General features: G+C 45.2%; 1 protein-coding gene across 1 annotated transcript; it reads left to right on the top strand.

Moving 5' to 3' along the window:
- The first annotated feature begins 17743 nt into the window (after positions 1–17743).
- THBD (thrombomodulin) lies at positions 17744–21541 on the top strand. Its single transcript, XM_059705398.1, has one exon. The coding sequence runs from the start codon at positions 18023–18025 to the stop codon at positions 19757–19759; it is 1737 nt and encodes a 578-aa protein (XP_059561381.1). The 5' UTR covers positions 17744–18022; the 3' UTR covers positions 19760–21541.
- Positions 21542–25700: the final 4159 nt, after the last annotated feature.

Consider the following 25700-nt stretch of genomic DNA (forward strand, 5'->3'; position numbering starts at 1 on the left):
TCTGAGATTCTCCTCTTTGGGGGTGAGTAGAAATCCCTTGTGCAGCTACACTACAATTTAGGTATGACTTTAGCTGCCGGGGAACATCTGTTTCCGGTTGGGAACTATTGTGAATAAAACAGCTGTGTCTCCATGTCCACCTGAAGCCACATTTCAGGACTCAAGGAAGACTTAGCACATCTCAGAGGTAAATACAGCCTGCTCATAAGGCTACACGGCTGTAAATCACATTTCCTCTATTTCCTTTTGCTTAAGTTATTTCAGGGATAGACACCTGGTTATGTGCGCGATGTCAGAGTGACGTGGTGAAGCCATTGGATCCTGGCTTCACTGCTGCTCTAAGACGTTGGCGAGTCCACTTCCCCAAAAGTTTGTTTCAGCATCTGTAAAATGAAGATATGAGTAATTTCAACACCTTTTTGCCATGAGGATTCATGTAGATGGTCTATGTAAGGTACTTAATATGGCATCTGGCATAGAGTAAGTGGTCATAAAATGGAATGAATGAATAAAAAGGGCTATACAGCAAAGTATATATTAGTCAAAAAATATTTAAGTGCCGGAAATATGGGGAGATTCTAGGACATTCCATGCCAGAATCTACAGGACATGCTTTAAAATTCATTCAAGAAAACAAAACCAAAACAAACATGTTCCCAGACCTTGCTGAAAATAAAGAGAGCTTTCCAGAACACATCCAGTTATCCAGCTCATGGACTGTTTATAGTCTTCAAAGAGAACTTTTCTTTTTGCCTTGGGGTGAAATGGCCTGCCAGTGGGAGTCTGGCTAGCCGGAATATCAGCATTCCTGGAGAAAGAAATGCCACTGCAGACCTTGCCAAATGAGAGGAACTGGAAAGAATGAGTCACAAGGCCACTGACAATAAGATCTATGTACACATACTATTTTATCAGAAGATTCTGCCCTGGCTGGGTAGCTCAGTTGGTTAGAGTATCATCTCATATGCCAAGATTGTGGGTTCAATCCCAAGTCAGGGAACATACAAGATTCAACCAAAGAAATGAATGCGAAAATAAGAAATAAGTGGATCAACAAGTCAATGTTGTGCACTCTCTCTCTCTCTCTCTCTCTCTCTCAAATCAATAAAAAAAAATTTTCAGACCTTAGGTGCCCATTAAATTGATAGGAGACATTGAAGCAAACAGAAACATTGTCTGTGAAGACAATGTAGCATACACTGTACTTCCTTTTAATATGTGGGTATAAAAATCTAGAAAACGTGTTTTCTTTTAATAACTTTGTTGATGCTGACAGGTACCCTGTTGGATGATGTTTCTGATAACAGAAAAATTTTCCCTTTCATCAGATTACTAAAGTAAAAAAAAAAAATCTGCCTATAAATAAAAGATTCTTCTTCTTCACAGTGCTTTCCTGCTTTTGACCATTTCTTTTCACCTTAAAAAATTGTTTAAGTTGACAGTACTGCTCTGCACCCACTCTGAAGGAGAAACTTTTACATTCTCTGTTTCAGGGTTTCATAGGCTCTAATATGTATGCTTTTGTGAATGCGGATGTTTTCATCTTTTCAAGAGTTTTTTGGGTAGAAGAGCTGGCTCTCTTACAAATCAAATTAATTGTTGAAGCATGAATTAAAAGTGACCAATAAAGTATGCTCTGGTCACTGTGGGGACCACAGACATGCTGATGTGTTTGAAAAGCTAGTCATCCAAGCTTAGATCTCAAATCTATCTCTGGTTTCTGGAGAAGACACAGGGCAAACCAAGTCCATAAAGGGAACAGTGTATGCAAGCTTTTTATTTCCATTTTCCAATTCTCTTACCTCAAATTCTACTGCTCATCTTTAAAAAAGAAAGAAAGAAAAGAGTATGAGATATTATGTGTAAACTGGTCCTTTCTAACTCAAGTTTGGCAGCCCAACCTCAGTTCAAGGGACTCAAATCTTCCAGTTATTCCTGCCAAGTCCAGGTAAGTTTTGTTTAGAGGTCAGAGAAGAGATGGTTGGATGTGGATTTCAGGGTACCAAAATTACAACTGGCCAAGAAATCCTCTTTGATGAAAAGTGTTTATTGCATCATGCATGGTATCTGCCCCAGGAATCAGTAGATAGGGATCTTTAAGAAATTAACAAAATTCAGAAATGGATTTTTTTTAAAATGGAACTTTTAAGTGAAAATAGTATGCTTAATTTAGAAAGAGATAGATGTTTTTGACTTATGTCCTTTATAAGTCATAAAATGCAACCTAAGTATTATATTTGCCCATGGGCTACACCTCAAATATTAGTGCAATTATGTGATTTGGGCAAAAGGATTATTTGCCTTGGTGCTATTATTATTATTATTATTATTATCCTTACTTGAGAATATGTGTTTTTTTTTAAATATATTTTTATTGATTTCAGAGACGAAGGGAAAAGGGGAGAGAAACATCAATGCTGAGAGAGAATCATTGATCAGCTGCCTCCTGCATGCCTTCTCCTGGGAAATTGAGTCTGCAACCTGGGCATATGACCTGACTGGGAATTGAACAGTGACCTCCTGGTTCATAGGTCGACTCTCAACCACTGAGCCATGCTGTCTGGGTACAAGGATATATTTTATTGATTTTTAGAGAGAGAGGAAGCAGGGGTGAGAAACAGTAATGTGAGAGAGAAACATTGACCTTCCATACAATCCTGACTGGGGATTGAACCTGCAAACTAGGTATGTACCCGGACTAGGAATCAAACACGCAACCTTTTGGTGTACAAGAAATGCTCCAACCAGCTGAGCCACCCAGCCAGGGCTGCCTTGGTTTTATTATTAATCTTTTATTGTTTTTGGCTCTAGGGCCTTAGTCTTATGGGCCCAATGTAATCTCAGGCCCTTAAAGGATGGAAGAAGGAAGCAGAAGAGTCAGAGAAAGAGATGTGACAACCAAAGCAGAGGTCAGAGAGTGAGACAGAGGGGCAGATTCTGTGCTGTTGGCTTTGATGGTGGAAGAAGGAGCCACTGCCAAGAAGTTCAGGAGACCCCTAGAAGCTGGAAAAGGCAAGGAAAAGGATTCTCCCCTTGATTGCCCGGAAGGAGCTCAGCCCTGCTGACCCCTCAACTTTGGACTTCTCACCTCCAGAACTGTAAGACATTGATGTGTGCTGTTTTAAATCACTGATCTGGTAATTGGCTATGGACAGCAGCCATAGGAACTAATATGTTCCAGCATAAAAAAAACTAAGCTACTCACTACCAATGATAGATATTATCAATATATTGATATTATCAATATATATAAAACTTTGGTCTTTAATATGGAAATAATGGCATGCTCACTGAAGATCAATTAGAGAAAATATGAAAAATGATGTCTGAACTAGTGCAATGTCTGTAGGACCGTGACTTTGGCTCCCATTTCTCAACTTTGTGTCAACTGATTCATGGAACAGAAACACCATCTGCAGTAGAAAAGATGTATCTGGTTAAGTAACCAAAGATGAAGTAGGGTTGTCCCTACCTTAAGAGTTGGTGAGTTCAGGGCTTGAGGGAATGTCAGTCACAGGCTTACAACTTACTGGAAGTCACATGATGAAGAATTCCAAGTATCCAATAGGGATACTTTAACTGAGAGTATTTCTCTCCTCCTTTGCAATTCAATACTTGTCACTTTAATTCCTCTTATTACTCTACAACTTTCTAAAAACTCAGTGTATTTTGCTTTTGCTTTCTCCTTTCTTCCTTCTGATTCTACAACCTTCCCTTCACCCACCAGAACTGCACCACAGTAATAAGTAAATCCATAATGGACCAAAATTTGTCCTTTACACTTGAATAAAATGCTTATTAGTTGTTGGAATTTTATCCTCCTGTCCCATATGTTCTTTGAACTAGAGAAAGCTTTTAAAGGCAAGGTCTGAATCTTCTGAGATTCTTCTTTCTTAACGTATATATGACAGAGGTAGGTCCAATCTGGCCTACTATCTGTTTTTGTATAGTTCATGAGGTAAATATGATTTTCACATTTTTTAATAATCAGAAAAAATATTTCATGACATGTGAACATTATAAAGAACTCACAATCCACAAATAAAGTTTTATTGATACACAGCACTTACAGCGGTCTGTCCTGTTTTTACAGCGGACTATGCCTGTTTTTATCTATAGTCAGAGACCAAATGGCCTGTAGAGCGTAAAATACTGACTCTGTTTCCCTTCTGTTGACCTCTGGATAAGGAATATGACCTAATGAACATATAGAAGATACAATTTAATGATGATATTTGACTAAAAATAGGGGCCAGGCTTTGAAATGTAAATAAATTAGATTAGACAAATGGCAATTCAGGAAGCCATACTTGAATTTATTGAAGTTTGTACCAACTGGGTGGGCTGCATGTAACAGAAACCTGACTACAGTGGCAGAACCAAAGGGGGATTTATTTATCTCCCCTAACTAGAAGTTCGCAGGATGATAGACATGGCTGGGGCTATGAATTCTTAATGCCTTGATACCGTTGTAACTTAACCTACTTATGAATAACTGGAAACGAGCAAAGGGAAGGCCAAATAGTACATGCCATTTGTGCAGCTTTGCCAGGAAGCTTCAGTTTAGACACATGACCAGCAAAGTGGGTGAAATAGGAAAGGTATTTGACTGTCAGTCACACCTGGGAACAGGTCATTGGCCAGAGTAGGCGTGGCCACTGCAAGCATGGAAAGATTCAAGATAATTAATCTCCTAAACCAGGGGTCCTCAAACTATGGCCCGCGGGCCACATGCAAATACAAATATTGTATTTGTTCCCATTTTGGTTTTTTACTTCAAAATAAGATATGTGCAGTGTGCATAGTGCAATGTCTGTAGGACCGTGACTTTGGCTCCCATTTCTCATTTGTTCATAGTTTTTTTTTTTAAACTATAGTCCGGCCCTTCAACGGTCTGAGGGACAGTGAACTGGCCCCCAGTTTAAAAGGTTGAGGACCCCTGTCCTAAACAAAGGAGTGTTCTCTCTTGCCTCTTATGCTCCTGGCTACAGGGCCCTCATGCTCCTGCATTCGCCCACATGGCCCACAGTTATGTGGGCCCCACACACATGGACTAATGGGCGGCAACTAGCCTATTACTGAACTGGACCCGACTCCACCATGGAATGGAAATTCTGGATGCTGGCTTTTCTTCTAGCTCTGCTGGATCCCCAGCTGCACATCTTCCAGGACTAGATGAAAGGAAATGGAACTTCAGAAACTGAAGGATATAATTCCACAAAAATAAAGCTGTCTACCACATCTCATCCTCCTGTGTGGGCCTCTGGAAATGCTTATTCCAGCAGGACTCTAAGAAACCCACCCCCACTAGCTAGAGAGAAAGACCATCACACATGTCTCTGATAACACTTTAAGCATCTTGAATTCGTTCAGTCTTCCTGCTTTTACCTCAATGCATGATTTCAGCTTCATGTTCATGATCATGCTGCACTTTCCGTCCTTGCAGATTTCTACAAATTCCACTTAGCTAGGCTCAAAAGTATATTTTCACTGCCTCATCAGAATACCAGGTTAGGAAGAGCTGTGCCCCTGTGGGTTCCAGGGTCCATGGAAGCAGCGGCCGAGCCAGGACTTAAAGTGGAAGGCCCAGGAGGAAAAAGAGATGGGGTGGTTAGGATACGATCAGAGCCATGGAAGCCACTCCATTCATGTCTCACATCCCATGTGCTAGTGGTTCTCATGCTTGTGCATCAGAATCCCCAGGAGTTCTCACTCAAACCAGAGGGCTGAGCCCAATTCATGGAGTGTCCAATTCAGGAGGTCTGGGCTGTGCCCAGGAATCTGCTTTTCTGACACTTTCCAAGTTGATAAAATAGTGTTGACAGAGAGAAGACATGCTGATGCTGATGGTCTAGGGAACTCCTTCCACACAACTGGAGAGGACCGCTGGGGCTGTAGAGGAGGGCAAGGGCAGGGGCCAGTTCCTCTGTGGAATGCTGTCAGTGAGTCCACTCAGATGCCGCTGGCTTCTCAGGCAGTCACATTAGCTCACCTACCCGCTCAGATCTCGGCAAAGGCAGATTGTGATTCTGAAGGTGTGGGGTGAGGTTAGAGATGTTGCATTCTAACAAGCTTCTAGGTGGCCGAGCTGATCTGGGGACCACATGCAGAGGGGAAAAGCTGCAGGGGCTGCCTTGGTTGGCAGATTCCCTTCTCTTCAGCTTATCACAGTAGGGACACCCTGTTTCCAGACCCAGCTGCCTCCGACTCTACCAGAGGCAGCGATGCTTGAACCTTCCGGGGCATAGTGTCCTCATCTTGGTCACTTCTCCTGAGCTGGAGAAATGATTCATTTGAATTACATTCTCAATGCTTTGGGAGGATGCTGGGCCAGAAATGGAAACAACAGCAAACACGATCTGGAAAACAGAAAGCCAAATATATTTTTTTCAATCTATTTTTCCCAGATTCAGAGACTGCTTACTTCCCAATGAAATACAACCTTTGGATTGCAAGACACAATATAAAAAGCTCAAAAACACAGGAAAATAGCAGGAAAAGCACATTCTGTGAGAAAACAGAGTTGAAAAGTGTCTCTGTGACAAGTTTTGAATTAACTTATTATCAGCTGTGTGAGTTTATCTTCCTTGCAGTAGAACCAGCTGGAGTTTTAATGTGGACGATGGGTAACGATGCCAGAATGCTCCCTTGCGTCTGTTGGCTCCAAGGTTCTTCAGTGGCCAGCTAGTCATCAGAAACATAAAAGTGATGACCATGACCCCTGTGCCTGTGGCATAAGAGATAAGTAGTGTCCTAATGACCTTTTTTAGGAGCGCTCTTTAAGGGACGCTGGAAACAAGGGTCTCGTTAAATATCCCAAAAGTTCCTTCCAAAGGCAAATAAACTCTAAAGAAGAGCCTTTGCCAGCACTGCTCTGGGATCCAGCTTTTGAGTTTTTCCCAGTATGAAAATTATTCCCAAAGATTTGGGTGTGGACTGAATGCTTCTCTATCCCTCAGTGGGTGGGCTGGCTCTGGATGCAGGTGAGTGAGGCCTGAAGCTCCTCAAATGAGTAGCCACCCCCTTCCCTCTTCCCACTGAGCTTGCTGAAGTCTCTGGCACCCACAAGCCTGTAGGTAGGAGTGGGATTTCTGAGTGATGGACTCAAATATTGGCATTCCTTCATGCCAGAGTCAGGCTCCCTCCCTATAGTTGCCCTCTATAACTCCTTCACTTCCCAGAAAGCCCGTCTGCCCAAGTTCAAGATGTCCTCAGTCAGTTCACCCCTAATTGTCAAAACATCCTGTTCTCAGCCACCAAAGGTCTGTAACCCTCATGGAGCCAGATATTGATGAAAATAATCCATTTGCCTGGTCTGGCACCTGAGAATTGCAGAAAGAACTCAGGTCATTATTGTTCAGTAATGACCTGTCCAGGTAATGGTGGTTTGTAAATATTAATTGTTTCCATCACTAAATTGGGGGGTACTTGTTACATAGTAGTAGGTAAGCAATTGTACTGAACACTGACACACTCACTCACATTATAGCAGAGGCCAAAGGGCCTGCATAGCCCAAGACATCTACTCTCTAGCTCTTACCTAAGAAAACATGTCAACCTCTTGCACCCATGAAATTCCTCTGGTATCTGGGTCTTAAGTGTGCTCTTATCGTCTTGCCTTCTGCAACTCAAATCAAGAAGCCACAGATTTAGCAACTAAATAGTCAATTGGCCATTATTTGGGGGTTGAGTTGGGACAGGTTTTGACTACATGGCCTGGTTAGATCCATGTGATAAAACATCTGTTCACTTGTGAAATTTGTTTTTGGAGAAACACATCCACTGGGCTCAGGGGAGAGAAACACAGCCCTTCCTAAGTTCATAAGGGCTGCTCTTTCATGAAGCCGATCAAAATACGTTTATTAAAAACTTCAAAAGCAGTGAGCTAAGAGTGACTTAAAATAGATTCTATTTTGCATAAGTGTCCACTCACCATCTGTGACCTAAGCTGAGACCACTATATGCAGCCAGAAAGGGACACTGTCCACCCTCTGGAGTTGCATTGCTTCTTTCCTGTGCTTCTCTTTTCTCAGAAAACACTTCTTGATAGAAGGGCCACAAGAGGAAACCTTAGTGAGAAGACCAAGGTGATAGCCCATGGATCTACAAGGCACAATTTCTCTCTAGTTTCAAAGCGGGACACACTGGGCAGCCGTGAGCCACCTCTGGATTATGAAAGATCCACTGAGATGATAGATACAAAACTCTGTTTACAGGGTGGCAGCTGCTGATATCATTTGCTGCCTCATATAAAACCTCCAGCAGGGGGGAAAGGAGGGCTCAGAGATGCATTTGGTGACCCCCACAGTTGATTATAAAATGGGGGAATATAATTTCTTCTTTTCTTAATCGCTTGACTGAGATATAATCTGCATAACATAACAGTTCCCTCATTTAAAGTGTACAATTCAAATGCTTTCAGCATATTTATAGAGTTGTACAACCATCACTGCAAACAATTTTAGAACATTTTCATTATCCCCAAAGGAACCCATACCCATCAGCAGTCATCCTCTCCATACCCCATACTCCGAATCTCTAGGCAATCAGTCATGGACATTCTGTCTCTTCAGATTTGTCTATTCTGAAAATGGTATTATACAATATGTGGTCTTTTGTTGCTGGTTTATTTCATTTTGCATAATATCTTCAAAGTTTACCCAGATTGTGGTACAAATCAAGACATCATGTCTTTCCATTGTCAAATAACAATCCACTTAATGGGTATATATCACATTTTACTTATACATTCATCAGGTGATGGACATCTAGGTTCTTTCCTCTGTTTGGCTATTAAGAATAATGCCATTATGAACATTGTGTACGGGTTTTTGTGTGACATATGCCTGGATTTATTTTGGGTATGTACCTAGAAGAACTATTGTATTCTATGGTAACTGTAAGTTTAAAATTCTGAGGAATTGCCAAACTAATTTCCAAAGCAGCTATACCATTATATATCTCCACCAGAGGCATATGAGAGAGTTCCAATTTCTCCATGTCCTTGCCAACACTTGTTATTATCTGTCTTTTTTATTCTAGCCATCATGGTGGGATGACATGATATTTCATTGTGGTTTTGATTTGTATTCCCATGATGACTAATATATGATGTTGAACATTTTTATTAGTATATTAGTATATTTTGATTTGCATTTCCCTAATGACTAATATTTCCCTGATGTTGAGCATTTTTTCTTGTGCCTATTGGCCATTTGTATATCTTCTTTAGACAAATGTCTATTCAGATACTTTACCTGTATTTTAATTAAATTAGTTGTCTTTTTTATTATTGAGTTGTATATTTCTTTGTATATTCTGGAGACTCTTTATATACATGATTTACAAATATTTCCTCCTATTCTCCCATTCTATGGGTTGTCTTTTCAATTTTTTAAAAAATATATTTTTATTGATTTCAGAGAGGAAGGGAGAGGGAGGTAGAAACATCAATGATGAGAGAGAATCATTGACCGGCTGCCTCCTGCACAACCCACACTGGAGATTAAGCCTGCAACCTGGGAATGTGCCCTGACCAGGAATTGAACCATGACCTTCGGGTTCATAGGTCGATACTCACCCACTGAGTCACATAGGCCAAGCTATCTTTCATTTTTTAAGAACAACTTTTTTTTTTAACTTTGATAATCTATTTGTTTTCTTTTGCTACTTGTGATTTTTGTGCCATATCTAAGAAATAATTGAGTATCCAAGGCCATGAGGAATTACACCCTTGTTTTCTTTTAAGACTTTTCTAATTTTAGACCTTTTACCCATTTTGAGTTAATTTTTGTATGTGAGACAAAGTAGGAGTCCAACCCTACCTCATGTGGATATCCAGTTATCCCAACAGTTCCCTGGAGAGAATATTCTTTCCCCCCATCTAATTGTTTTGACTCCTTTGTGGAAATTAATTGCCCATAAATGTGAGGGTTTATTTTTTGAATTCTCAATTCTATGCCATTGATTTATGTCCACCCTAATGGCGGTACCAGACTGTTTTCATTTCTGTAACTTTGTAGTAAATTGTGAAATCAACCAGTGTAAGCCTTATGGTTTTGTTGATCTTTTCCAAGATTATTTTGGTTATTTGAAGTCCCTTGAATTTCTATGTAAATTTTAGGATCAACATGAAAATTTCTACCAAGATATCAGCAGAGATTTTGATAGGGATCACAATGAAGCTGGAGATCAAATCTGGGACTTAACCATATTAAGTCTTCCAACCATAAAGATAGGATGTCTTTGCATTTATTTAGGTCTTTTAAAATTTCTTTCAACATTGTTTTGCAGTTTTGTAGGTATACATTTTGTATTTCTTTTGTTAAATGTATTCCTTAGCATTTTATTTTTTGATGCTGTTGTAAGTATGAAAATACAATTGATTTTTGTATGTTAATTTTATATCTTATTACTGCTAAACTTGCTTATTAGTTTTTACAGTTTTTAATAGTTTCCTTAAGATTTTCTATATACAAACAAGATAATACCATCAATGAACAGAGGTTATTTATTCTTTCCAATCTGGATGCCTTTGATTTGATTTCCATGCTTACTTAACTGCCCTTGCTAGAATTTCAGAATACTATTTTTAAAAAGTGGTGAGAACAGACATCTTTGTCTTGTTTTTTATCTCTGGAGAAAAGCTGTCAGTCTTTTACCATAAAATATGTTATCAATTATGGATTTTTAGCAAATGCAATGTATTTTCTTTTACAAAGAGTAGGTCAATAAAGGATTGTCAATTTTTACCTTGCTTCTTGAAGAAAGCCTGCATGAGATCCAAAATTTAGTAAAATATTAGCTGTGCTATACTGACATGCTGTTATATAATGAATAACATTTGCTCACCAGGCATTTTATTTTTCCATCCTTGGACTCATATATTGCTGCATAGCTGTATGTATTAAATTTTTATGTTTGAATTTTAGTATAGTTGTAGCTTATAAATATAATATTTTTAATTTCCTTTTTCTAATATCTAAATTATTATAATTAACATCAAGGTTAAAATAATATTGATGAGTTGATTAGTCAAGTACTAACAATGGTAACAATATATAACTTTGACACTCCTTTTAATGTTTTCTTTATAGATTCTGATTGCAGTTTTGACAACCATTATTTTGAAAACAACAATTATTGTAGAACAGTGTTCTTTGAATCTAAGAAGGAGACATTCACATGCCTCCACCAATAGCTTCCTTGAGGTGACATTGTCTGGCTCTATGTGTATACCAGCATCGTCTGTGATGATCACATGTTCTCTCTCTGTATTGTCCAGTTTAGTAGTTGCCAGCCTTTGGGCATTTGACATGTGGCTCTGATTTTTTTAATTGTTGACAGTATTACAGATGTCCCCCATTTTTCCCTCTTTGCCCCCCTCCACCCTGCTTCCACCCCACCCCAGGCCTTCCCCACACTATTGTCTGTATCCATGAGTATGTTTATATGCATATATGTTCTTTGGTTAATCTCTTCCCATCCCCTCCACCTTCGTCCCCACTGAGATCTGTCATTCTGTTCCATGCGTCCATGCCTCTGGACCTATTTTGTTCAACAGTTTATTTTGTTCATTACATAACACAGATCAGTGAGATCAAGTTATATTCCTCTTTCTCTAACTGGCCAATTTCACTTAGCATAATACTCTCCAGGTCCCTTCATGTTGCCTCAAAGGGTAAGAGATCCTTCTATTTTTACTGATGCATAGTATTCCATAGCATTCCACTATGTAAATGTACCTCAGCTTTTTATCCACTTATCTACTGTTTCCAGATCTTAGCTATTGTAAACAATGCTGCTATGAGCATAGGGATGCATATATTCTTTCTGATTAGTGTTTTAGGATTCTTAGGATATATTTCCAGAAGTGGGATCACTAGGTCAAATGGTAGTTCCATTTGTAATTTTTTGAGGAAACTCCATAGTGTTTTCTACAGTGGCTGCACCAGTCTGCATTCCCACCAGCAGTGTACTAGGATTCCCTTTTCTCATCTCACCAGCACTTGTTTGTTGACTTATTGATGGTAGCCATTCTAGCAGGTGTAATTTTAATTTGCATGTCTCTGATGATTAGAAACATTGAGCATCTTTTCATATGTTTATTAGCCATCTGTGTGTCCTATTTGGAGAATTGTCTATTGAGGCCCTTTGCTCATTTTAAAATTAGATTGTTTTTCTTCTTTTGTTGAGTTGTATGAGTTCTTTGCATATGTTGGAAATTAACCACTTATCAGATGTATCACTGGTGATTATGTTCTCCCATAAAGTTGGTTCCCTTATAATTTTGAAGATGGTTTCTTTTGCTGTGCAGAGATTTTTAGTTTGATATAATTCCATTTGTTTATTTTTTCTTTTGTTTCTCTTGCCCTAGGAGTTGTAGCAGTGAAAATTCTGCTACTTGAGATGTCTGAGATTTTACTGCCTATGTTTTCTTCTGTGATTTTTATGGTTTTGCAACTTATCTGTAAGTCTTTTATCCATTTTGAGTTTATTCTTGTGTATGGTGTAAGTTGGTGATCTAGTTTCATTGTTTTGCATGTACCTGTCCAACAGAGGAACTGATTTTTAACTTGAATTTCAATAAGTTTAAGTTGAAATAACCATAGGTGTTGAGTGAACAGTGTTTCCCCTTTTTACCTGACTTATCCCCAGATGTCAGTGACAGCAACTTCCATCCTGGGGTCTGGAACATTTATCACCAGCAGTGATTGGTAGGCAGTCTGATATCGCAACAGCACTGATGACCTTAGCACCAATAATGGTGGGTTTTCTCTTGCTCCCTGGGAGAGACTAATGTTCTGAGCCAGCCTGTGCTTCAGTGCAGGAGACCGGCCCACACACAGTGCGAAGCGGTGGTCTGCGTCAGGGGACCTAGGAGTTAACAAGCCTAAGAGCAGGTGTTCATGCTGGAACTAGAAAGTTCTTATATCTCTTAAGCGAAAAGCTGCCTTCCACATGTTGCCCTTGGGTCCCCTTCTGCATCTGGACTCCTCTTTATCTGTTTTAGCAACATTCACACATGTTTTCCTTCAGTACAAATGGCCAGGTAGCTGGGCCGGCCTCTGTCACAGACAGCAAACAGAAACTCCCACCTGAAAAGCAGACCTCCCTGCCAGATCCAAGCGACCCCAGAGCTCTTCATAAAGCTTTTCACCAGAACTAACAACTGTTTCTTGAACAGCTGCTGTGTTCCAAGAAAGGTAATAATCACTGTGTGTATATTTTCTAATTTCCATGAGAATTCTGTAAAATAGATACTATATCTCCTGTTTTGGGGGGAGAAAACCAGAGTTGCTTAACAACGTTCTAGCAACAGGTAGAATCAGAAGGGCTCAAACACATTTTATATACTGGTTTTTATATCCTAACATGGGCTGAAGAATCTTTGTTTCACCATTTACTAGCTGTGTGGCCTTGGGAAATCACTTATTCTCTCTGACCTTCAGTTTCCACTGGAAAGTGAGGAATTGACAATGGATGCCTTTAGGGCAGATGGAAAGGGGGACTCCTTGGGCCCAGGGCCCAGGGCTGCTTCCCTGGCTGTCTTCAATTCCTATTCTGCTCCTCTTCGGTCCTTCAACTTCTTCTCTTTGCATCCTCCCCCCGCTCCAACAGTTCCTTGTTTTATTATTGGTTAAAAATGCTCAGCTCACCTAAATTTGACCAACAGACATTTACTGAATCTCCACTAGGGACAGGAATTATGCTGGGTATTGAACACAATCAATAGCTTATTTCAATGGATCCAACTGTATCCTTTTTTAGATAAAATTTGCTGAGCATTTACTATGGCTCAACCATTCTAAATGCTTTACATGTGTAACTCATTAAATCCTCCTAATAACACATTGAAGGAGTGACTTGTAAGTCCCATCACACAGCAGAGGAAACCGAGGCACAGAGAGGCTGGGTTACTTGCCAAATATGACACACCTTGTAAACGATGGAGCTGGGACTCAAATCCAGCCGAGTTGGCTCCAAAGCCCACACTCTTACCTCAGAAGCACTGAGGTCCCCCATCCTGTGTTTGCAGGTTAACCTGAGAAAGTCAGATTGAAGCGAGGGTGGGGGTGGGCGAAAAGCATCATATACAACAGGGGCTCAGGTAACTCCTGAGCACCATCTATGCCTACAACATGCTGTGTGGGAGCACAAAGATGTATACGAACAACGCTCCACCCCCAGGAAAATTAGATTGTAAGTCCAGCAAAGAGCATAAGTATGTGATGACATAAGGCAGGGAAGGTGTGGTAAGTGTTAAAGCGCTGATAGAAAGTCCTATGAACTTCACAGAGAGATCAGTTCTGGTGTGGTTACTGAGAAACCCTTCCTAATGGTGCAGCCTACCTCCTGTGCCTGAAAGAAGGGTCAGGGTTCAGTAGATGGAGGAGAGGCAAAAGCAAGAATGTTCCTGGCAGAGGAAAAGACAGGAGCTCTGGAATGAAGGTGAGACAGGATGAGGCCTTTCTCCCACAGTCAGCAGGCCCCCCCCCCCCCCCTTGCTAAGACTCTCAGCATCTGTGGAGACCAGTAGGACACCAGGCTTTACCACTTGTGAGTGGGGAGGGATACCAGCCCAAACCCCAGCCCAGACCCTTGCATGCAAATTTCCTATTTTGTGGCCACAGAGCAGAGGCAGAGCGTCTGAGCACTTTCAGCATGGCGAGTCTGGGTGGGGAGAAAGTGGGAGCAGGGCATGGGCACTCTGGGGGTGTGAGGATCCAGGGGCTGTTAGTAGGGGTGAAGAGCCAGGAAGAAAAGAAGCCAGGAAAAGAGTTGTCTTAGAAGAGCAGTGATAAGGACAAGGACAAACCAGAGAAACTGATGAAGTCTGAAGGCAATGATTTCAAATGGGGTGGCTTAATAATTCATACAGGGAAATACTGGTTTAAAAATCCCTGCTGGGCACCCCATTCCCAGTCTGCTTTGACATGGATACCATGACAAAAAGGAGAATGGGTTAATTTGAAAAAGAGTGGGATATAAAGAGACAGGCAGAGAGCATGGGCAAAACCCTGAAGACTGGTCACCCTCATTGGGCAGAAGGGGAAAAGGGGCCACCCTGGGCAGGAAGAGGAGAGGAGGGGCAGGCGGACAGATGTCAGAAGATCTGGGAGGAAGGGACTTGAGAATGGTGAGGACTCACGAGTACAAACAGCACGAACAGCAGTGTCTAGAAAGATGGAAAGAAGTTATTGGCTTTAGTATCTAGGAGACAACCAGTGTTCTTTAAGGGGCTGTTCCAGTAAAACAGACCTGGGCTGGTGAACCCTGGTGAGGGTGGCAGACTCAAGGGCTGGCCGAGGAGAGGGAGCTGAGTGTCATCCACATAGAGCCAGAGGGTGTGACCCATCCTGTGCAGGAGGCACAGAGGCAATGAGGGTAGTTTAAAGCAGGTAAAATAAAACCTCAAAGTGATGGCTGGAGAGGGACAAGGATTGGCAAGGATTGTCCCAGAAGGCAGGTGCGATGTCTACTGAGGGTTAGAGGTAAAGTCTGAGGGACCAGAAAGGCCAAGTAGGTGTGCCCATCCATCCTTTTACAGGGTAACCCACCCAGGGTCAATGCTCCACTCCACTTAGCTGTTGCCATGGTTTCTTTCTATATGGAAATATCCAACACTTCCTCATATAGGGTGAGCCTGAGTCTCAGAGACATTGTTGAGCTACTAGGCTGTTCTCAGACTTCTAATCTTTTTTCCCCCTCCTTTTTCTTTCAAGAGTCAGTAATGGGTTTCATGAGACTTGACTAGGATGTCCCACCAAAGCTGGTAGTGGTGAATCAGCTAGAATCTATCCAAGAAGTGAACAGGAATGGTGTGGGACAAGCCCGGATGCTTGGTTGTCTCACAGCTTCTTTTAGGGCTGGCGGGCTCAGGAGGGCCCCAGGCTTTGTTTAATGCTTTGCTGTCACCCTTTTGAAATTCTTAGTTAATCTGGAACCAGGGTGTCCTGTCCCCTCTCTTGTCTCATGCACCCAGACAATGTCCCCCACGTCTGCAGGCCATGCGCCGGGGCTGGCTGCACCTGAGGAGTCATCACCCCCGACAGCCCAGGCAGCCAGGGGATGTCAGGCCAGTGCCTGCCCTGCTCCCACTGGGAACAGCTGGACTCTCCAATCTGCTGATCTCCCCTTCCTTTTTCCAGAGGAGCAGTCTCCCTGTTCTGGGGAGCTCAGACTTGCACCTCCAGTTTCTGTGAGGGAGCTGGGGCAGCTTTCCCAGGACTTAGCAGTGCTGCTCAGTGGGATATTCAGGAGGCTCTGCTGGTCCCAGCTCTCAACTCCAGGCGTCAGAGGACAGGGACCAATGTACCTGTTCCCTTTCACTTTCACAGTGTCCAGCCCAGCCCCCTTGGTCGCTATAGTCAGTCCAGTCCAGCTAACAGGTGCTTATCTTTCTCTCATGAAGACCCCACCACACTCTCCTGGTCTTACCAGGGAGGCAAGCCCTCCATAGGTAGGTCTAGGGACCGGAAGGGCTTCCTGGGGTGCCCTTGCCTGACTCACACCAAGGCCACTGTATTCCCAACACTCTTCATTCACCCTTTCAGCACAAGTGTGGAGATTTCCAATATCTTCAGCTTTGTTTAGAGTTCAACAGCGCCGCCTACTGGTGCTTCGTTGTGGGTGACCACAGCCAAGAGATAGCAGAGGGTGTTATTTTTTTTTACTACTCTCCGTTGTATTTTGGACCCACCCCTCCGCATTCTTGGTAAGTGAATAAGCGGAAAAGGTCGCCAGAGTGACAGATTCCCATCGCCTCCTCCCAGCTCTCCGCGCCCCGCCACGCCACAGGGTCGCCCCTCTCCAATGCCCTTTGCCACACAAGTGACATTTATATGCATCTGTTTCATTCTGATCTTTCAGCCAAATGGGAAAAAAAAAAAAAAATCCTTACCAGATCCGAGTAGGATCTGCTTGGAGCCCACAGCGCCTGCCAGAGAGGGCTTCCGTGCACCCCTTTGGGGTTCAAGATGGACGGACTATGGACTATCCCTCTGTGAAGCTGGACAAAAACGGACCAAACTGGCAAATGCGCTCCCAACACACCCGTCCCCACAGGGCTCCTTTGCCTGTCACCGCTTCTGCAGCGTGACGGGACCTCGGAGCCCTGACAGTATCCCTGAGACTGATGAGGTCTGACCTTGGCTGATGGGACTCCTGTGTCCCTAGCTGTGTGTGTATGTGGGGGGGGGGGGGGGGAGGGTGGCGGAGTCGCGGTAGTTAGACTAGTTCGCCCTTCACTCATTGTCGTCGTCTAGCCATACCCTCTGTGTGTGGGACTGAGCGCACCCCAGTTTTCAGAGCGAGGGCGGGTCCAGCTCTCTTTCCTTTCGATTGCATCTTCGGGCAAGTCCACGCCCTAGGCAGCCCCTCCCAAATCCTCTTGTTGAATACCTTCTCCCAGAGTCCCGCAGGTGCTGGGCACTACTTCCCCTCATCCTTCATTCAGAGCCCCCCTCTCCCCACCGCCTTCTCCCAGGGTTCTACAATACAGGCTGTCCTTGAAATGGATGCTAGTAGCATATTCATGAAGAAAAAGAAAGGGGACCAAGAGATTAGGATGGGCGGCGAGCCTGGAGCCCGAGTGGAGGGAGCCGGAGCGTCGCCCTGCGGACAGGGGTGGTGTCTGCGCCTGGCAGCCCCGCCCAGGACCGCCCAGAGCCTGGGCGCGTTTACGCATCCCGGCCAGGAGATCCCGGGCGCGAGGGCGGGCTCTACGAGTCGGCAGAACCCAGTAATCCGAGAATGCAACATCAGCCCTTCCCACCAGCACTTCCTTCCTTTTCCCGAACGTCCAGGAGGGAGGGCTGCGCTCTTATAAACTCGCCCTGGCTCGCCGGCATATCAAAGGCTGCTTCGCCCTGGCTGCACCACGCAGCCCGACACTCCTGCTCCGGTACAGCCGCGAACAGCTGTCGCCACCAGCGCCCCGCGCCTCTCAGAACCGGCCGGGATCGGACCGGCGGTGGCGCTTGCGCGGTCCCCGGCGCCTGCACGCGGTGTGCGGGCCAGCATGCTGCGGGTCCTGCTCCTCGGCGTGCTGGGCTCTGCAGCCCTGGGTCTCCCGGCTCTCCCCCAGCCCCAGCCCCAAGGAAGCCAGTGCATCGAACAAGACTGTTTTGCGCTCTTCCGGGGCCCTGCCACCTTCCTCGCCGCCAGCCAGGTCTGCGAGCGCCTGCGGGGCCACCTGATGACCGTGCGCTCCTCGGTGGCCGCTGATGTCATCTCCCTTCTATTGAGCGGCGGCGGCGGGGGCGAGAGCCCGCGCCTCTGGATTGGCCTGAAGCTCCCGCCAGGCTGCAGCGATCCAGGTCACCTAGATCCCCTGCGGGGCTTCCAGTGGGTGACGGGCGACAACCAAACCAGCTACAGCAGGTGGGCGCGGCTCCGCGAGGCCCCCGCGCCTCTCTGCGGCCCGCTGTGCGTGGCCGTCTCGGAGGCTGGGGTCCCCGCAACAGGTGAGCCGTCCTGGGAGGAGCAGCAGTGCGCCACCGAGGCCGATGGCTTCCTCTGCGAGTTCCACTTCGCAGCCTACTGCAAGCCTCTCGCGGTGCGGTCGGGTGCCCCGGCGACCGCCAGCATCTCAGTCAACTACAGCACCCCGTTCGGGGCCCGAGGGGCGGACTTCCAGGCGCTGCCGCTGGGCAGCTCCGCCGAGGTGGCGCCCTTTGGGATGGAGCTGGCGTGCGAGCTGAGGCCAGGGGAGACCGACGGCCGCTGGGGCCGGGCCAGGCCAGGCGCCTGGGACTGCGGCGTGGAGAACGGCGGCTGCGAGCACGTGTGCAACCGGAGCGCCGGGGAGTCCCGCTGCCTCTGCCCCGCGGACACCGCTCCGCAGGCCGACGGGCGCTCCTGCACCGCCGCCGAGGAGTGCGACAAACGCTGCCAGCACTTATGCCACCGCAACCCCGACGTGCCCCGCGGCTACTCGTGCATGTGCGATGTGGGTTACCAGCTGGCTGCGGACCAGCACGGGTGCGAGGACGTGGACGACTGCATGCAGGTGCCCAGCCCGTGCCCTCAGCTCTGTGTCAACACGCAGGGCAGCTTCGAGTGCCGCTGCCATCCTGGCTACGAGCTGGTGAACGGTGAGTGCGTCGAGTCTGCGGACCTGTGCCTGGGAAATAACTGCGAGTACCAGTGCCAGCCCCTGAAGGAGACGGACTCCCCGCCGTACCGCTGCATCTGCGCGGAGGGCTTCGCTCCGGTGCCCCACGCCCAGCACAAGTGCCAGATGTTCTGCAACCAGACCGAATGCCCAGCCGACTGCGATCCCAACTACCCGGACACCTGCCGGTGCCCCGACGGTTACATTCTGGACGAGGGCTCAGTGTGCACCGACATCGATGAGTGCGCCAATGGCAATTGCATCAACGCCCTTTCCTGCAAAAACCTCCCTGGCACCTATGAGTGCATCTGCGGGCCCGGGATGGTCAAGACTGGCAACGACTGTGACCCCATCCCCGTGATTGAAGGCGGCGGCGACGACAGGGGCTCTGGGGAGTCTCCGGTCACCCCAACACCTGGCGTCACCTCCAGCCCCAGGCCTGCAGGCTCCGTGCACTCTGGCGTACTCATTGGCATCTCCATCGCCAGCTTGTGTCTGGTGGTGGCGCTTTTGGCGCTCCTCTGCCACCTGCGCAAGAAGCAAGGCGCCATGCAGGCTGAGCTGGAGTACAAGTGCGGGGTCCCCTCCAAGGAGGTGGTGCTGCAGCACGTGCGGACAGAGCAGATGCCTCAGAAACTCTGAGGGGTCTCCCTCCCTGGCCCCAGGTGTGGGCTTGGCCCTTACCTGGCCTCCTCCCGGGCTGTCCCCAAAGCACCTTAGCTGGCATCAGAACTGGAGGAGACCCCCATCCCTTCTTTTGCTGACTCCAGGAATGGCTGGGGAGGAGGGACTGGAAGGAGGATGCACCCCAGTTACTTCCATGATGTCACCAGACTACTTACTGGGCAGAGACGGCAATTTTAAAATGCATATGAAGATTGCAAAGTGCTCCGTGCCTTCTGTACAGCAGGAGGGGTGAGCACTATTGGGCAGACTGTGATCCGATGGACTAGTGAGTGCGATTGTGTCATGTTGATGACTAAGATATTTATTTTTTTAAGTATTTAGGACTTTTTTTCTATTTCCCTACCTGTATGTCTTCATCCCCACATTGCGTCCCTCCCTACCTTCCTGCTCTCTTTCTAACCTCCCCTATCTATGTATTTATATACTCCCACTTGTCAAGTGGTAGTTAAACTATGTTGGTGAATTTTTTTTTCCAGCCTCTCACATTTATGAAGCCAAGCCTCATTTTCCCCTCTCATTCCTCCCAATTTTCCCTTCCCAGGAACTGGGCCAACCCCTCTGAGTCACCTTACCTGAATCTGACTCTACTTCTACTTTTAGCTGTCTGCCTAGGGCCTAGGCAGAGCTCTTATGTGAAACAGCAAAAACACTAAAAATAAGAATGGCTGGGCATTTGTTCTTTCACCAGATTTGTGAATTTATCCTGAAGTTTCATGCTTCCAGGGCCAATATCATTTTAACAAAGGTTAAGATGTGAGAGGCATTTGTTAAATTAATGTTGCTGGACTGTCTTAGAAAGTCAACCCAAGGAGTTTTTATTTTTATTTTTTAAACAGTGAGCCTGGGTTTTATTATTGGTGTTGTTTTGATTTGGACTGAAAGGTGGTCATTGTTGTTAAGCTTTTATGCAGTTTCCTTTTTCATTTTTATTATTGTTGTTGTTATTGTTATTTTTAACAGTGTTGGAATGTTCACATGATTGCTCTAGATTGAAAGAAAAAGGAATCATCTCCCAGGAGATAGTTTAAGAAAGTTATGAGTTGCCTGATTCATGCCAATTACCATTTTGACTCACTGTTTTTGTCATTTGCAGGCTAAAATAAAACCAGCTTCACTGTTTTGGGGGCTTTGGGAGTTTGGGGATGGTACCTGGCGGATGCCCAGGCCAGGCCCTCACCTTGATCAAGCCCTTGAGAATGTCTCCCACTTCAGAGGGGCCTTCTCACCTCATTCACTTGGAACTTGCTCCCCACAAGAAATGGGGGTTGCCTTTGCCCTCCCCCAGCAGCTGGTTAGAAATGCAGAAACTTGGGCTCCATGCCACTGACCGCATGAGAATCTGTATTTTAGCAAGATCTGCAGGGGGTTATCTGCCAGTATGGTTTGAGGAGAATGGTTTCAGACAGCTTCCAACTTTTGGAATTGAGTATACGGGGATCAATAATGAGTAGCAGGCCAAGTCAAGGTCTTTATTTTCAAGAAACTGAGGAATCTTAATTTCCAGTGGAAAAAACTAGGTACACCCCTTAAAACATCATTAAACAGGGTTTTTGGTTCAACTAAGCTAGGAATGAAATTATGAATGGGAAAAATGTGTATCTTTTGTGACAACGATTTTTTTCCTACTATTTTGTAAACTCAGCATATTTGTACATATTTATTTATTGGAGATAAACTAGAACACGGGCAAAACCCTTGCTTATGATATCACTTATAGAAAATAAACAAATAACGGTGTACCTTGGGTTGCATGTCTGTCCACCTCCCCTCTCTCCACCCCCATTTTCCATCATTAAACAATGCAAATTCCATGAATTGAATTTAAAGTTCGCTCCACACCCATCACTAGCTCATGCCATCATCTCTGACTTTGAAAGATTTTTTTCAGAGGAGATTGTTTTCACTGTAGGATGTCATGTTCTATCTGTGTGCACAAATGTTTATTTACTTTTCCTTCTGCAACCATAACAACTTCATACAAAGGACTTGTGTCAATGCATTTTAAAGGATTATTTAGATTATTTGTTGGGATGTATTAAAGAAACAATCCTTGGGGCATCTCTAGAATCCCAGTTGTGTGTCCTTCTGCACAAGGTTTGGTATTATTTGCTCCCTGAGATATGCAAACAGCAGTCATGAGGGAGTCTCTCAGTCTATGGATCATAGTCAAACAATCATTTCCACATAACAAGGTCCCATGGAGTATTAAATCATTCTCATTTCTATTGGTTATTAGAAACATCTTTAATATACAAAATTTTTGAGCCCCTTTTTTCTGGGTTGGTGGAACTGGCTGAATTTTATATACAGTGCTCTGAAAGTTTTAATAAAGCAGAAGTTAGGAGAAAATTGAATTCATCAAATATTCAAATATTTTTATACAGCTAGATAATGCTGAATTCTTCAGTTTTAAATTGAGTAGTTATTGTTGTGAAGGCGCAGTTGGAGATTTCAACATCCATCTTGGATGAAGTTGGCAGCTTTGGTGTGTGGGAGTGAGAGGTGGCTGCTACTATGAGCAGTGCCCTAGCAAGGTAAGTGGCCCAGCAGCGTTGTCCTTAGGAGTCTGGCAGACTAGCAGAACAGCAAATTCAGTAGTAGGTACTATGAAGGATGAACTCGCTGAAGGGGGCAAAGCAAGGACAGATAAATTGTGCCAGAGATCTAGAGGAGAGAGGGTAACTTGCAAATTTGTCCCCACTCCCCGACCTTCTATTTTTCAAAAGGATCTGTTCCCAAGTAGCTATCATATTGCCTTTCAAGGACCCATTCCTTCAGGTTTTCTTCCTCCAGAGGAGGGGCATTTTCTTAACATAAGAAGATCAAAACACACTTTGAAGACCCAGGAGCAAGAACTCTTACCGGGCCATCTTGGACTACAGAACATGGGTGGGGGGAGGGGCCAGGCCCTCCCTATCATCCTCACTTCCTGTTCCCTGGGAGTAGCATGTATGTTTACAGGCCTCATCTGAACTTAAGATTCTCAAAACAAGACACCTCTCTGAGCAAGACACCAGGGCCATATAAACAAGCAGTTAGCTACAAAACTAGGGTGGTTCTTATGGAAGAGGGCCCGAGAGTCAACCTGTATAATCTCTGCTTTTGATCACATTGTTAGATCTAGGATCGAAGGGGAATCTCAAACCTCAGCAAGTGCTACCAGCTTGCCCATGATGTGCCACAGTGGGCAGGGCCTGGGGGGAGAAGCCCGAGGTGGTACTTCTGCACCACTCAGAATTTGATTTTACCAATCAAATGGCTTTCTATTCTTCCCTTTGGACCTAATCTCTTTCCTTGGATTTGTTCAGCAAATATTTATTGAGCAGGTAGTCTGTTCCTGGCACGATGATAGGCATGGTGATAAGTTCCTGCCTTGAGAAGCTTACACTCTGGTGGGGGAGAGAGACATGAAATAAATGATCACCCCCAATTGGCATTTAACTTAGAAATGTGGTAGAAAGCCCCAGGTGCCTAGCAAGGGACAACTGTAGGGTGGGACTTCACCCTCAGGGTGGCCTTTCCTTCCCTAGCATATTGCTAGTCATAAGATTTGGACCCCCTGACCTTTCATCTCTAGAGATAATATCAAGGCCTCAGTTATATTTCAGCTCCAGGCCCAGAAAAGTAGCCATGACTGACCTCAGGACCAGCTGCATTGAATTATGACCCCCTGCCCTGGTGCCAACCAATCAATCAGTGGAGACCTAGACCCTGAAAAGTCACACCTGGAAAGCTGCTGGATCTTCTACTAAGACCTTCTCCTGGCACCTCCCCTAAAAGTTTCACCTTTAAACCCTTAGGACTGCGGACCCAGTGCGCTCTCCCTCCCAGGAGCACACCAGTGCCTTTCTCTTCCCCTTCCTGCCCCAGGCATGTAACCATTAGCTTCCTCACTCCCAAGCTCCAAGGGCCCTTCCTTTTCCTCTATAACTTGTTTCCTAAGCTCATTTCTTCTAGGAATTACCTTTTCTACCTCTGTGATTTACCAAATAAATGTTCTCTTATACTTTGGGTCTTGGGTCTGAATTCTCTTCTAGCCAGAGCCCAAGTACCGAGGTTGCTGAACCCAGGTGTGGTCTCACCCCACATGGTTCTGTTCCTGCCACCGTCAACAGAAACACGTGACATGTGCGGGGGAAGAGATGCACAGCACAGCAGGAAACTGAGGACTGGAAAACATCTATGATGAGCTCACCTTAACACGAGACTTAAAGAGGATCAAGGCTTAGTCAAAAGCAGGGTGGAAGGGAGAGCAATCCAGGTAGAAGGAACAGCCTGTGCAAATACCCTGCACTCACAAGAGTCTTGGCAGAGGGCATGGACATAGTGAGCAAGGGGGAGAGTGGCCACGATGAGGCTGAAGAGGTGGAAATGGAGACGTACAAGTGAAGGGGGAATAGGGACTGTAGGCCAGTGCAGGGATGTTGACTTGTAGGTGCAAGTGGGTCATTCAAGGAGTTAATAAGAGTGTGCTGCTGTTTGATTTGTAAAGTGAAATTGTTTGGAAAGGTAATAATTCTAGACTTATCTATGTGTCACCATGGGCAGATAGCTGCACAGTTTTCCTTGTAAGCATGAAATATGGGTGTCATATAACCTGGATTTGACACCCGGTAGTCACATGACCATGAGCATCATGAAACCCCTCTAAGGCTATAAAAACAGGTGCTAGCAGTACCACCTCACAGGGTTTCCATGAAGATTATACGAGGTGAGCTGGCACAGGTTCTGGCACACAGCAGGTGCCCAATAAAGGCTAGCTTATGTGTTACTAAATTAGTGGATGTATAAGTGAATAAAAAAAAAAGGTTATGTTGAGATCATGAGGGTCTTGAGGGCAGGTTCAAGGTCTTTGGGAAAATGGAAAGTATTATTTCAAGGCAAGGTGCAGTCTCTTAGAATGAATGCTGTCAGTCCTAGAGGAAGTGTCATGATAGGTTTGGGGGCATCAAGCAAAGCTTAGAAAGGGCTGTGTTGGTGCAGAGAGAGAAGTGGCCCCAGAGCTTTAAAATCCTGCTTCCAAGGTCCATTGACCCTACTCACAAAGCCCGTTAAAGGATGGGGTACAGAGTTAGCTTCCATTGTGTTCCCAGGGAGGCCACAGAGAAGGGGAGAACACACCCTAAAGAGCCCCTGCTTAACCTGGCTGGTTTGCTCAGTGGATAGAGCGTCAGCTTGCAGACTGAAGGGTCCCAGGTTCGATTCCAGTCAAAGGCACGTGCCTGGTTTGTGGGCTTGGTCCCCAGTGGGGGGGCATGCAGGAGGCAGCCAATTGACGATTCTCTTTCATTATTGATGTTTCTATCTTTCTCCTTTTCCCTTCCTCTCTGAAATTCATAAAAAAAAATATTTTTAAAAAGAGCCCCTGCTTGTTTACTTGGGACCCAAAGGAGACAGAGAAAATTGGCTCCAGCCCAGGCAGAACCCAGGGCTGCTGGGGAAGGGGCACCCTTGCACTCTCACCTTCACCTTCAGCTGCCACATGGGGCCCTCAAGTTTAGCAACACCAAAGAGGAATTGAAACCAGACCACAATGGGTTTGGGCAGCCTGTCACTACTTGAGCAATTAAGCAGAGACAGGGTTGAATCATATATGAGCGTTTATTGCAATACTGCTGGCAGTACAGGAGAACAGCAGGTCACCCACAAAAATCTGCTCTACCCCTTCCCATAAGACAGCTGCTTATATTGGGCAGAAGGACAAAGATTACGTGGGACAGTAGGAATTACAGGCATGGGGAAGTAGGCATGGTATGATGGCTACAGGTTACAGGCAATGGGGGCTGGGGGTCGGGTTGCAAAGGGCTGGCACCTTGGGACCAGATTGCTTTGCAACAAGTTGTAAATCTTTCCATAATTATAGGCAGTTCTCGGAAAAGGAGGATGGACTGCATTC

Source organism: Myotis daubentonii, chromosome 8 (genome assembly GCF_963259705.1).
Source record: "Myotis daubentonii chromosome 8, mMyoDau2.1, whole genome shotgun sequence".
Lineage (NCBI taxonomy): Eukaryota > Metazoa > Chordata > Mammalia > Chiroptera > Vespertilionidae > Myotis > Myotis daubentonii.

Excerpts from the sequence above, each read along its gene's own strand:
- THBD (XM_059705398.1), top strand. The coding sequence starts at position 18,023 with ATGCTGCGGGTCCTGCTCCTCGGCGTGCTGGGCTCTGCAGCCCTGGGT.